Raw genomic sequence first — 14,710 nt, 5'->3', positions numbered from 1 at the left:
ACTGGTTTTAAAGAAAATAATTGAACTTGGGAACATCATTCTTTGGGTTCAGTCAGAAAAGGATGGAAAGAACAGTTACAAGAGATAGCAACTTCATCTTTTGGATAAAACAGAAAAACTGTGCTTTCATTTTCCTTCAGTCACTTTTCTTTCCTACAGGTGTCCTTTATCCAAAATCTTGTGTTTTGTGTGGAGAGAGCCTATCGTGTGCCAGATTTTGGTGTCTGGGAAAGAGGCAGTAAATACAACAATGGCAGTCCAGAGCTGCACTCAAGGTAGGTGAGAAATTGTAGCTCTTTTAGTCAAAGCAAGTAAATGAATAAAACGGATTCATGGGGTGAGCTAAAAATAATAATGCATGAAAATACTGTTTGAATTAAATTAAGGTTCTCTAAAGACTGAGGGATGTATTTTGGGAAAATGTGAAGATCATTTCATCATGATGTGCATGCTGAAATAACCACACGGATGCTTAGCTGTTTGAATATTCAAATTCCAATAATTATGTGCAGCTGCCTGTATATAATTCTGAAAATTGTGTTCAGAACAGTTCAGGGTCTTGAGGCATGTGCAATGGGATTGGAATCGGATTCATAAAACTGGTTAGGATTATCCTGCTTTAAAAAGGCGTTGAATTATGAGTTGAGATTTTTCTCATCTCCACCATGGTGGGAAGATGGTGCTGGACACTGGAGAGCAGCCTAGTGCCAAACACTTTTCCAGGTTCTTCAGATGCTGCGAGTTCTGAGCCCTGTCCCAGGAGACAGGGAGCAATGCTGGTAGCACTTTAATGCTGGAGTGGTCCTGCTCACCTCACTGGAATTGCTCATGTGCTGTCTGCCTTGAAGGATCAAATCTGTAATCTGACAACTTGATTTTTCTAGTTTTACTATTGTTTTCTTCACTTTGTGACTTCTGAGGTTTTACTAATCATAAAAATGGATATAGATCGGATATCTCAGGATTTTTAAAACACTGTTGACCATCCTAATTATCAAGGGCTTGCAAAGAATACACGTTTCTTCCAGTCTTCAATATTGTCAAACAAATCTGTGGTGTCATTTGAGAATGAATTTTTTTTTTTAGTCCACATGCAGGCATGTATATTTTAACCTGTTGGTATAGTTACATGTTCTTGCAGCAAAACTCTTAATTTAGTCCGTTTTTTCAGGGCTTTTATAGAACATTTGTATCAATATGAGAGCTAAAAAATCCAAGTTGTTGTTCTATAATCTGCTTTATTACTTTGCTGGTTTTGTTTTCTCCTACTGTGTCTGCAGAATTGTCAAATGCCAGACTACATGAGCATTCACATAGAGAATCGAATGCTTCTTTCCACATCTCATCTCATAGAAATGTGCAAAAGGAACACTGAAACTCCTGTGCCTGCTGTTGTTTGCAGCATTCTGGTTATTCAGTATGTGAATTTCCTCCAGGGAAAACTGAGCATCTTTTAAGCAGATGGAAATGGGCATGTGTTTTGTCTTAATCTAGACTGACATTTATAAGTTGGATTTTTTAAGGGTAAAGTTTTGTGAGATGGACTGGGCCAATCTAACAGATCATTGAGCTAGCACAAAGGGAAGCACAGAGCTTGATCCTAATTTAAGAAGTAGACTTTGGTCATCAGAAACAGGTATTGCCCCTATTTATCTTTCTTTGTGTATGTGTGGGCACTGTGCTTCATTGTAGAAAGCTGGTAGGCAATTTCCCTTGTTCTCATAAATCAGGAAAAATGGACAGGAAACATGCATCAAAAGACATATTTAGATATTATTGAGGAAAGCCCTGGGTACACTGAGATACTCTTTATACTTTATGTTCCAATTGTATCTACCAAAGAGAGCTATAAAAACATTTTTGTTTTAGATTGGTGAAGCAATTACGAGTATCAGGTCTACTCACAAATGATGTTGTGTGTCTTCTGTGGTTTTGGACCCCAGAGTGGTCTCTTCAGGGTCAGTGTTATGGATGGTGCACTCCTGACCCTTAAAGCCTCTGCTGGAAATCTCCATACAGGCTGTGTTTGCTTTCAGAATGAGTAGGGAATTCTTGTCTTTTATTGAAAGAGGCTTTCTTTTCCAAGAGGATATTATACAATTGGAAGTCTGTGAATAACAGCTGCACATTATGGCCCATGATAAAAGATGCAGATATTTTAAGCCTTCACAGCCTCGGTATTCTCTCTTAGTACAGCTCCAAACACTTCTAATAAATGATAAATAGCAAAACACTCTGTGGAGCAGGTCTTCACTGATGTATGTAAATTAATGTCTTTTATTGGTTCAAAGGCAAGATTTTATTGTAGTGTGATCCCTTCCCATATGGCTGAACTTCAGAAAAATGATTTGTCCTGTAACCATTTGATCAAGCTGCTCTGCAGGCATCTGCTGAGTACCTGTGCAAACTGCCTCTGACGCCTCCCATATGCACTGTGAGAATGAGGAAATTGCCAAAGTGCAGCATCCTCATATTCTGAATGCGGGACTGCAGAGCCTCGGTCTTGCTCTTCTCTGGAGTGCAGGTGTTACATTGCTATAGTGCTGTCCTTCCTTCTTCATTTTGGGTTATATAGTTACAAAATTATTAGTGATGTAGAAATCTTTTCTTGTTTGCTTATTTTTCACATCCTCTGTGGTGTTTGATATGCCAGTTGAAATGCACAGCACTCGGATGGAGGCAAGAAATTGAATGGGAGAAGGATTAAGGGTGGATATACTTGAAGGTGTATTTTGATTTATATTTGCTAAGAATATGCGAATTTTAGTGTTTGCCCTCAAGTATTTTACTGAAGAGGTGAATCTAACAATTAAAAGTTAGTGGGAATTATGAATGTTGTTTTAGTGCATTTACTAAACCTCTTTTAGCAAGCTGTAAGTGGTTTCTCTAGGTTAGTCTCATCTTCCCCTGCCCTAAATATGGCTCATGGTCAAATGTTACCCATAGCATTATGATTGCAGGATTGCTTTTGATAATCCTTGACACATTAAAATAATTGGTGGCTCCAGTAAGGTCTAAGGATTGCACCTGGTGAGGTTCAGTGGGGAAATTAAGGAGAAACCTTTTCATTTGAAGCACAGTGAAGGAAAGAACAGGATACTCAAAACAGAACCTCCATTCTTGCAGGTTTTTGAGACTTGTCTAGTTGAGAATGTGGTTTACTTAAATTGGTCTTGGTTATGTTATATGGGTTTGTAGGGCTAGATGAGTTCAATATGTCCCTTCCAGCCAATGACTTACTGATCCTCTGAAATTTTCAGAGGAACGTTTCAAGAGGGTTTGGGTTAGGTTTTGTTTTGGGACCACCTCCAAGTAAGCACCTTTTTCTCCAGGCAGAGTCCCACAAGTTGGTACAGTGTGTTCATAGTGGCTTAATGAGGAGGAATGTATTTATTAAATACATTTTGCCATTAATTCATTTTGTTAAGACGCTCCATTTCTTTTGTTACTAAATTGTAGAGTATGAGGAATGTATTTTCTATACAAAGACATGAGCATAATGTTTATTGTAAAATCTCTTTAGTAATTTGCCCAACAGGAGGGCATGAATCAGTAGGAATGAAATGTGTGAAGTGTGATCACAGTCCTGAAGTGCGCTGTGCTGTGTGATTGTTCACTCTTCTAAAGACACACTTGATACAAAGGCTGTTCACAGACTTCTTTTTTTCTTTCAAAGTTACTTCCTCCTGTCATTTACCCATAAAACTTTTGATAACCCAAGTAGTACTTGTGTCTGTGGTTAAGGGAGTGATTGACAATGTTGGGACATTTATATGGTCACTTGCAAGTAATTGTGACAGTAGTGAAGTCTCCATGGGCTTTCAATAACTAGAGATAGAAAAATGGTGATCAATGACAGTAATTATTAAATTATTCTTACTGTAGAATAATGACTGAGTCTGCAAAGTAGAGATGATTTCAAGGAAGCTATACATATTTGCCTTGAACTTCCCTCAAGCAGTATCATCCTATTTTGTAGACAGATTAAGTAGTTTTATGTTATCTGAATACCAGTTGAACATTTATTACTTCTCTACCTTTTATCAGTAACTTTTTTCTCACTCTGAAAATGTGTAATGTTGGTATTAGTACTGTTACTTGAAAGGGAAATATGAGATTTTAACATGTGATGCAGCCTTCAGTGTGCAGGATTTCTCTGATTTCCATCTTCTGTATATGCAGTTTGATAATAATATTAATTCCTCTGAAAAGTTCTGTTCTGAGTCATCATGTCAATTTTTTTGATTAATTACTAGGTGATAATTAGAATAGAGCAATTTTTTAGAACAATTACATTGTTTTTTGGTATTTGAAACAAAGCCAGAAAAATAATTACATTCACAGCACTTCTGAGTTCAGTTTATTTCTTCATCTCATTCTCCAGCTCTAAAAGCTTTCAGCATCAGAAGACACCGAAGTGAGGCAGCTGCTCAGAGCAGGCTGTGGTTAAGCTGGTCAGCTTTCTCTTGTTGCACCAATTAGAACTGACACCCAGGAGTATTATTTCTGGCAGTGTTTCAGAAAGGAACATGGAGATTTATAAATGATAAAGTGTGAAATCAGTCTAAAGTATTTCTAATATTAGAATGAATACAGGTAAAGTAATATTTAAAAAACCAAATCCTGTAACTGCACTAAATTTTTTTCATTATTTTCAATATTTTCTGTGTAATATTTAAAATTTAAAATTTATAATATGGGTTAGTTAGTAATTTCATATTTTGGGTTAGTTAGAAATTTCATATTTTTGCATTAATAGATAGTAAAAATCAGTTTATTTACAGTAAGGTAAAATGTTTGCTTCCATCTCAGAGTGCTGCATGGAATATAGAAAAATAAAGATTGAAGCACAGTCCCTGTTTGCAGATTTCTGCCAATTTGATTCTTGTAAATTTTTTTGGGGGGCGGGGGGGGCGCTGAGCGATGAAGTTGTTTGTCAATACAGTCACAACTCCTCTTCTGTAGAAGTTGGGAATTGTTAGTGCTTATTATCTGAGTATTTACTATAACTCAGTGTTTCATTAGTTATTTTTATAAACAAACTATGCTTTGTTTCACTGGATGCTCTGAATCTGTTTTACCAGACTGCCTAAGAGAATGTAAGAGGTGTTTGTTTAATTAGCTGGGCCTCTGGAGTAATTCCAGGTCGTACACTTGTCTGTAACCACTGAGTGAGCAGAGCAAAGGCCTTTCCCTACCTGCAGTGTTTGCATTCGACAGAACTGTCAGAAACCTGGGACTGCTACACTGGGACTTTCAGGAAATAGCTCATGTAACATTTTACTTTTGGATGCCATGTGACCATAATGTCTGGAATTTTGGAATCAACATGCAAAAAATGTAGTGTTTTATGTGTATGTTAATGCTTTAGTTCCTTACTGCAGTTGAATGGACATAAGTGAAATTGGCCTCTCTGTAATTATATATTCTTTAAAGCTGAGAAAAAGAGAGGAGTGAAACTGAGAGGAGAAGAATGCTTCTTCACTTTTTTTTTTAAGTACTCACAAGGAAAATAGAAAACTACACTTTTTTAATGAAAAGACTTTGTTAAAATGTATATTTTTATTTGTACTGTAGAATTTACATGATAGTTAATAAACAATTTTAATATAGAATTTGATTTTTAAATTGTATAGTTATTAGTGATTTTAGTCCATAATGTCTTTAAGTGTGAGTGCTAACTTGAAGTCTTGTTGATAGAATATCTGGGTCCTGTTTTCTTCGTGATGGGGTGAAATAAAAGATGTGGTTCTATATAGTTGACATTGGAAAATCCTTCTCTTATGAATCTGGATTGATGAGTTCTTTTATTATATTGAAAGCTAGAAATCAGTCTTGAAGTTTACTGCTTGAGAGCTGGTTTGAAAAATTGTGCTGAAGTAAATCCTCTGTCTGTACACTATTAGCAAGACCTTGAAATACGTAATGCCAGATGTCTGATAGCAAGGTGAGAACAGAAGTGCTTTTTTCAGATGGTCTCTGACATTTGAAGGCAAATAAAAATGCTGAGTAGTATTTCAGAGAAAAGAAAAAACAACCTACCACCAAAACAACCCCAAATCTGCTGCTTCATCATTTTATTAACATTAAGGTTAAGCACAAAATGCAAATCAAGAAAAGATCATGGCACTGAAATCTGTCAAGTGTGTGAAGTTTTAGCCTGGGCTTGAATTGTGATATCTCTGTGTTTTTGTTTTGTTCTCAGCTCCGTGGGGCTGGCAAAAGCCGCTTTAGAAGCAATTAACGGTTTCAATCTCTTTGGAAATCAGGTAATAAAAGTGTTTGGTTTTCCTCCTTTTTTGTTAGCAATAATGATTTACAGGGTGGATCAGAGGATATTCAGAAGTATCTAGCACATTTGTTGGATTCCAGCTTTAAAGCGAGTTAGTTTGCAAACTGATTGCTACTGTTTCAGGTACAGAATTTATGTGATAAAATCATTAGTGCTCTTACTAACAAGAATCACTTGGGATTTTTCCTTAAAAAAATTCTAAATCAGTGGCAGCTTAGTCTTAAAAATAATTTTGTTGCCAAAATGGTTTTTTCCTTCACAGCTTTATCTGTTGCTGTTACTAGAGTATTCCTCCACCTTCAAGCATTACCTTCCTTTTGTCTGCTTCCTTCACGTGGCTTTTGATCAAGACTTTAACCAAGCTGCTTTTATGTAATCCCACTTTTTAACCTGTTTTTTATTTCAGTGTGTTGCACAGCCATAAAGTCTTTTCTCATCCTTTCATGTGGCTTGGATCAATTAGGAAAGCAAACCTTTTCTGAGACGTTTCTGTCTGCCTTGTATTCCCCTTCTATGTGCATCTTTCGTTTTGGTGCTATACCTACAGTAGTCTGTAGCTAAAATAAAAGAATATTCTTCCAAATTAATGGTTTAGAAAATGCACACATGGAAGAGAGATGCCATACGTTCTAAAAGCTGATGTCAAGTCTTAAGAACTAGGAGCTAGTAAGGATCTTCAATAATGATCAGACACTATACATGCATTGTTATTATTTCACAAATGATATTTATCTATAATCTTTACCTTCCCAACAGTTTCAAGTAAACATGGCTGCTGGGTTTCCAAATTATTCTTGGCTGAGTTCTGAAATGGATGAATAAATTGCTGAAGCAAGACCAGTTTAAATGCTTTGAGAGTTTGTTTCTGAGATCTGTAGTTGGCATTAACAGAACCCATTTTGACCTTCAGTCTGTGCAGAGTTTGCCTTTGTGCTTACCTCCAGCTGTGTTCCAGTAGCTTTGAGAAATCCCACTGAGCCCCTCAAGAGACTTGTTTGCACCTGCAGCTGCACAGGTGCAACCTGCATAAATCACTGCTGGGGAATCACTACTTACAGCAGGAGGAACATGTTAAAGGCTGACCTGGGCAGAGTGGGACCAGTCATTTGTGTATGAGCTGCGTGTCCTCTATTGGTTTGGGCAAAAACAATTTAAAAAGATTTTTTCATAAATCAAGTCTTTGTAAGGTGTTCTTACTACAGAAGTTTACAGTTCTTTAGAGGAGTGAAAAGTAGTTCATTTGTCAAACAAGGTGCTTGTGGGTTTACAAAATGCAAATGAGCCTGCTCCTGAATCCCCAGAGAATCCTTCCCTGCATCACAGATTTTGGAACTGTGTGTGTAGGCAGGTTGTGTTCAGAGTTTGTAGATGAGTTTAGAGATTTGTGAATAATCAGAATCTGGATTAAGAAGAAAGTTAACAAATCATCAAAACCAATGTGATTATTTGTGTACATTCTTACTGCAGCACTATTCAGGGTATATCTTGCTAGAATGACTGAGAAAACAGATTATATTTTCCATGAGGACAGTGAACTAAATGTTTCGCTTACCCTAGTAAAGCAAAAGCTGAGTATTTTTATATCTGTGTATACTCAGAGTGCAGTTAAAGAGTAAGAATAAAACCCTTTGGAAAGGTGTCTCAGTGGATGGTAGTACTGGCACACGAAGAAGTGTGGTGAGGTATTTATGTAGAAACTTCACTGGAAATTAAAGTTTTTAATAAATAGAATGGTGGGCTCTGGAACAGTCTTCCTAGGAAAGTAGTATACCAAAAAAACTGACTGTTGTTTAGAAGAAATTTGGTGGATTTATGAAAATTTCTGGTATTTATGACCTTAGTGGAATGAATTCACATTGAATGTGTCTTCCAGTCGGGGAGTGATCCTGAGATTCGTTATCAGTTGCAACATGTATGAAGATACCTGTTCATTAACAAACCAGAGTTTGCCAGAAGTTGCTTACTGGTAATACTTCTAAATGTATTGATTCTGTTTAAACTCTATCTCAGCCAGGGGGATTGAGTGTTTCAGGAAGCATCAAGAAGTTGACAGAGAAATATAGTGTAAAATTACTGATTTTATAAGGAAGTAGATTTTGCTAAGGAGCAAAATGTTGATAATGCAGTCCTTAAAATAACTGAAAAGCAGAACATTTTTATTTGCTATGAAAGTCCTTTTCCAAAGCATTACCTGTGCTGAATATCCAGTTGTTTGTTTGCTAACTGACTCGTAGTGAAATATTCAGCATCACTGTTTAGAACATTTCCTGCATTCATAGGGACGAACAACCACTTTTGTTTGTCCTTAATACAGGCTTCATTCTTCAAGAATTAATGGAAGAGTTAATAGCTTGAATGAATCATATAATTACTAATCAGTGATCAAACCATCTAATTTTGGCTATACTTCAGTATATTTGAAAACCAAAATATTTTCAACTTGATGTTGTGCTATGTTTTCTGATTAAAATTTTCAGCTATCAAGCAATGACAACACAAATTAAACACAGAACCAGTGAGTTTCAGCAGGATGCACCAACCTTCTTCCCTCTCCCTTAAACAAATGCAATGTTGTGTTCACAGGGCTGCTCTTGGTCTGTTATATTTGTGGATTTTGATGCCCATAACCGGAACAGACAGACCCTGTGCTCATTGCTGCCCCGGGAGTCAAGGTCTCATGTAAGTCATTAAAAGAAATTCACCTCAACAGAGTGTGGAGAAAATGAATGGATGTGAATTTTTAGTTTTATGATGGACCTTCTGATCTGCTTGATAAAGGTGAAATTTGCTGGGAACTTGTTAAATCTTTGCTTCTTAAGTGTCACTGTGATGCAGTAGTTTTTCTGAAGAGGAATTAAAATGGTGTTCTTTATTTTTTTAATACTTAGATTAAAATGTTAACCTCTTGGTAGCTTTCTAAACGGTTTTGAAATAAAATTTGAAATAACTTAAGTGAGATTTGCAGCCTTGGTAATTTGTTTTTCTTTTGGCCTAGTTTCCACTATACACTGTGTCTGCACTTTTGAAACCCTTTGTTTTAGCTTTAATTCTTTCTTTTGTCTGGGAAATAAGCCTTTAAGGTTAGCTTACCATAAATTGCTGAATATGAGTGATTTCTTTTTGTTATAAGCTATTGTTACAAATGTATTTCCTCAGTGAGTAAATCTAAGTGACATAAGTATAGATTAGTCAAAAAAACATCTATTTCAGTACTAGCATCAAAGGTAAATTTGGTGTTAGAAAATCAGTAATTTAAACTGAGTGATAATAGAGTTCTGCTTTTTTATTCATTCTGGAATATAATAGCAGTTTTGTTCATGAAACAGGCTATTAATCTTATACATTAATAGTTTACTTATTGTGTAGAAGAATTACAGCAGAGTTGTAATGTGCTGGATAATTAAAATAAAAGGCACTGTCAGCTACTTTTTTAATAGTCAAATGGTCTTTTAGAACTCTTGTTGTTTGTTATTTGCTGGAGACTTGAAATATTCCAACAGAAGCTGATTTTATAACTTACTTGTCCCATAGAAATCTTTGTATCCTTTTCTTCCTTTTACGAGTTCGTGTCAGTCATATTGGAAAAAACAGTTATTTTAAACAGTTGACTATCTTGGCTATATCAGCAGAAAAGAATACTTTCTTGTGTGTTTCTGGAAGCTTACCTGTAGAGGTGATGCGCTAGTTAGTAATTTTTCTTGTGTTTTTAATTCCGAATAGATCCACGTGGTTCCTGAGAAGGTTGCTCATACTTTTTTTTGGAATTATTCTCTTTTCTTCCTAATTGACAGATAGGCTTGTTTGTTTCAGCACCCTAAGAATATTTCTGGAAAAGCTGTTCAGAAATGATGATTTAATCATAGGTACTTTTCAGCATTGCACCTTCATAAAATATTTGTGCTTCTTTTTGAGCATATGATACCCAAATGTTTGTGTTTCCTCCAGGAATAATCTGGAGAATATATTTAAAAAGCAAACAAACAAATAAAAATCCCCAAACACAAAGTGTTAGAATGTTTTCAATTATGCCTGCATATGATCAGCTGTAAAACAGGTGACATTCTGAGTCAAATGGAGTTCTCTTCTAAATTGTGTATCTGCACATTTGGTTTGTAGTTTATCCTGATACTTGCTAAGAAGTCTTATTTTGCACACTATTTCCCTATATTAGTGCTATGATTTTGATAAGATCATGTTCCAAATGTGTATTTCACTTAGTGAGTTAAACAGTCTTTGTTTGTGCATCAAATAATTGTCAGAGATCTAATTAAATTTGTAATGTCCTATTTCTCCCTCTGCTACAGAATACTGATGCAGCTCTTCTGCCCTGTCTTAGTTATCCTGCATTTGCTTTGGATGATGAGGTTCTGTTTGGTCAAACACTAGATAAAATTATTAGGAAGTTGAAAGGAAAATATGGGTTTAAAAGATTTCTGAGAGATGGGTACAGAACAGCCCTGGAGGACAGAACGCGGCGTTATTATAAACCAGCAGAAATTAAGGTAAAATTCCTGTCCCAGGTACCTGACACCCCTCCAGGCCCTGGAATCAGAATTGCACAGGGATTCCTAAAGGCTTCAAGGCAAGGAGATGCCTTCTGTAATTTGCATGTGCAGTTTTCAGAGATTGCTAAGTCAGCAAGTGAGTCATTGGTTTGTTTTGTAATGAATGTGCTTTCATTTACATTTAGGGTACAGTTGATTTCACATAACAAATAAGGAAATTATTTATCATTTCATTTCACAGCTGACTACAGTCTGAGTGTGTGGAAAACAGTTTTGCTTTTGATCACAGTATTTATCAGTTAAGGTTATCTAAATGAAAATGTGTTTCTTTTTTCCCCCGTAGTTTCTCTGTGAAAAATAAAAAATAGATTATTTAAATATTCTGCTTGAGAGTGAGCCACAGCAGACATAAAGGCACAGTTAAAGTGCCCACAGAATTAAGAAGCGATAACCTAAATGTACTAAAATATTTTTGCATTCATGTTTGTCTTTTGTTGCTTAGAAATAATTCAACTGGGTTATTCAGATACATGTCCTTAAATGAAAATGATGAAATGTCTGATGAATTTTCCTTCTTTGCAGCTTTTTGATGGCATTGAATGTGAATTCCCTCTGTTTTTTATTTTTATGATAATTGATGGTAAGTATAGCTTTACATTCCTGTTCCTTAAAGGCATTAGAGAGATGAGCTTTTAGAGGAAAGATACAAAATTATTTTCCTGTCCTGCCAAAGTAAACCATAATGCAGTGACACTAAACATCTCATTGAGAGTTCTGCCTCCTGGGTTAAAAAACCCCAAGCATCCCTGTATTTCAGCATTTCTAATGTGCACTGGTTTTAGAATGTAACTCAATAAGGGTTTGTTAAAAGCTTCAATCTGTGGCATTGTCCTGCATTGCCTTTTAAGCCTAAAAACTTTCAGATGTATCAGAACTTCACAGCAGCACGGGAGAGAACAGGGAGGGAGAACACACTGACATGCTCAATGTGCACCAGGGCTTTTCAAGTTCAGCATTGTGTGGCAATTGAATGAGAATTCAGAAGAGAAGAAAGGGAACCAGGAAAGGTCTAATTTCCTCCTGGCCACGATTTTTCATGTAGTCAGTCTGACTGAATAATAAAATAAAAATCAAAACAAGAGCAACAAAAACAACATTACCTAGCCCTTGACTTGAGGACAGGAGACACACCAGAGAAGTTCAAGGGATGATTTCAGGATAGAAGCTAAAACTTGCATAGAACAGAAGTCTGGGTAAGAAAATGAGTAGGGTTACAACTGTCAAAAAGATTTTTAGATGGAGTAAAATCTGTCCATCTTTTCTTTCTCCTGTAGCATGTTGAATAGTTTTCAGATAAAGACAGCGAGGGGCACAGAAATCTGCCATCAGCCTCGACTCCTCTGTCTGCGGCCACCCACAGATTAAAATATTGTGTTTGAAGATCTAATAAGGTTTCACAACTGATATTTCTAAAGAAATGTTTGACATTTTTCGAACAGTGAGGCCCAAAACTGAGGAGAAAGGCACTGACATATAATGCTGCCCACTTGCAGTTTTGAGAACAAAAATACAGTCATCTTCAACTGAAGTTAGCAAAAGAATAAAAAAAGCATTTTACTCTTCTTGTATACAGAAAACCCTAAAAAATACATACTTTGCACATACTGTCCTTGTCCTTTTTGCTTGGCCCACACTTCTAGAAAGTAGAACAATTCTGTTAGTAGATTTTGTGCAAATGTCTCCAAAGCCACAGGCTTTCTTAATGCAAAATTTGAAGTGTATACTCAGCAATGGCAAAAAGACAATGACATAGGAGGAGCAGATACTGCTCTTACGTCATGACTATCCTTGAGTGTTTTGAAATAGTCCGGTGTGTCACTTAAAACAGACCCTTTTTTGTGTGCAAACTTTGATTGCATTTGTGTCTCTTGGCAACTATATATACTCCTGTATATACTCAGGAATATTTGAAAATGTAGTGAACAATACTTGTCAAGCTTTGGGTTTGATGGAGCACTGAAGAGCCATGGAAAGAAAAAAAATTTGGTGGTTGAAAAAGGGAATATTAGTATAAGATTTATGATGTAAAGTTTTTATCTAGCTTTTTCCCCTTTAAATGTTAAAAAATATTCTACTTTAAAACATCACCTTGCTTGTCAAATAGATGTGTTTTCTTTGAGCAGAAAAGGGTTTTATATTGTTAATATATATTTTCATTTAAGAACTTTCAATAAACTGAACATTGATCATGCTGGTATTCATCAGATTCATCTTGGGAAGTTCTGCTAAAACAACTTTTAAGGGACTGGTAGTCCCAAGCATACCAGTGCCTCCCGAAAAGCAGCATCAGGGAGTTGACTGTTGTGGTCTACAGATCCATCTTTTACTTTTCATGAGCTATTTAGTGTGTAGGCACTAAATATTTAGTTTTGAAAAGTAAACACTGGAATTTTTTTTCTTCTTCTTTTATGAACTTCAAGGTCATGGAAAAATTATTTCTTCCATTAAATCAATTATTGTTTGATTATTTTTAGGCATTTTTAAAGGAAATCGTACACAAGTAAAGGAATATCAGGATCTTCTGGACCCTCTGCTTCAACATACACCTGAAGGTATTATCTGGAAATTGTTCTTCTGAAACACTTGTAGCTTTTTATTGATCTGAAATTATAAAAAAATTGACCTTCCTATTAATGTATATTGTGGTCAGAGCAAAGGAGAAGTAAGAATATCAACATGTTTCCCAATGGCAAAATACTAATTCTAAAATAACCTCTTTTGTGTAGATACATGGCATCATAAAGTGTGATAATAAAAATAACGTTATCTGGAAAAATGCTACTGATACTAATGTAAGATTTACACTGTGCCCACTCATTCCTCCCCTCCTTCACCTCTGCTTCATTGTTTACAAAGTTCACTTTGACTTTTCAGGCAAATATTAACTACCAGCAGTCAGAGTGTTTCACTGTCCCACTTGGACACATCATTCATTGTCACTTAATTCTGAAAGCTTTAAAAAATAATTTGGTATATGCATGTGAAATTGTTTCCAGCTTAGAGGCGGGAAAGTAGCAATATAATCATTTAAATATAAATGTTCTCTTATTTAAATTGTGCACTTCAGGATTTTTGTGGCACTGCAGATAAGGCTAATAATGACCTTGTCAGGTACATCCATCCAAAATTTAGTTAAAAAAAAGAAAAAGACCGTAAGTTTGAGTGGGAGGAAAAGAAATGGCCTGAGAACAGAACAATCCAGTTTTAAAACTCAGCATTTTAGTCACCTGTTCTTACATCTGTGGTACAGTTATGCAAGTACATGCAGAATATGACTTGTTCTTTAAACTTTTTGAAGTTAATTTCTTTAAGACAATCAAACATTCCCTTACCAAATTTGCATTATGTAGCAAATTTTTCTTGCTGTTTGGTGCTTTTTTCTGATTATTAATGAGTATTTGAAGTTTTGTGGACACTAAATTAATCTTGTGGCTCCTTTTGTTGAATGTCATCACAAATGCCAGGTCTTAAAATTTCTGGATGTGTTTTGGTGCCTCACTCATTTGAACATTGTCTCTCTAATAACTCTCTCTTCTCCATTTTTTCTTGGCTTCTTCCCAGTAATGTTGTTTTTCTAAGCAAAGAGTAAAACACTACAACTTTATTCTGTTTATCACCTGTTCTTTATCCAAATTAATTCAAGAGTAGAGCCATATTAAGGTGGAATTAAATTATGCGGGAAGCATATTAATTTGCTTTTCGATTTCATGTAATTAGGTCAATCATTTGTAATCATGTCTCGCAATTCCTGATGCATGTCCACTTAAAAAGTTTTGATATAACGTTAATTGATCTCCAATGATCAGCAATACTTGTGGCATAATTCTAGATACAAGGTATGTATCTTCCAGTA

At 35.7% G+C, this 14,710-nt stretch overlaps 1 protein-coding gene across 6 annotated transcripts in view; it reads left to right on the top strand.

Annotated features, from left to right (window-relative positions):
* PHKB (phosphorylase kinase regulatory subunit beta) overlaps nt 1-14,710 on the top strand; it is a 72,411-nt gene that overhangs the window by 18,543 nt on the left and 39,158 nt on the right. For all 6 annotated transcript variants that reach the window (XM_048316630.1, XM_048316628.1, XM_048316627.1 and 3 more), the window contains 6 exons: nt 160-275; nt 6,206-6,269; nt 8,876-8,971; nt 10,597-10,794; nt 11,380-11,437; nt 13,332-13,409. In XM_048316630.1, the coding sequence (XP_048172587.1) occupies nt 160-275; nt 6,206-6,269; nt 8,876-8,971; nt 10,597-10,794; nt 11,380-11,437; nt 13,332-13,409 (610 nt within the window). The remainder of the gene's footprint in view (nt 1-159; nt 276-6,205; nt 6,270-8,875; nt 8,972-10,596; nt 10,795-11,379; nt 11,438-13,331; nt 13,410-14,710) is intronic.

The sequence above is a fragment of the Corvus hawaiiensis genome, chromosome 12 (assembly GCF_020740725.1).
Source record: "Corvus hawaiiensis isolate bCorHaw1 chromosome 12, bCorHaw1.pri.cur, whole genome shotgun sequence".
Taxonomy (NCBI): Eukaryota; Metazoa; Chordata; class Aves; order Passeriformes; family Corvidae; genus Corvus; species Corvus hawaiiensis.
This window is presented reverse-complemented; position numbering and strand designations above follow the sequence as displayed.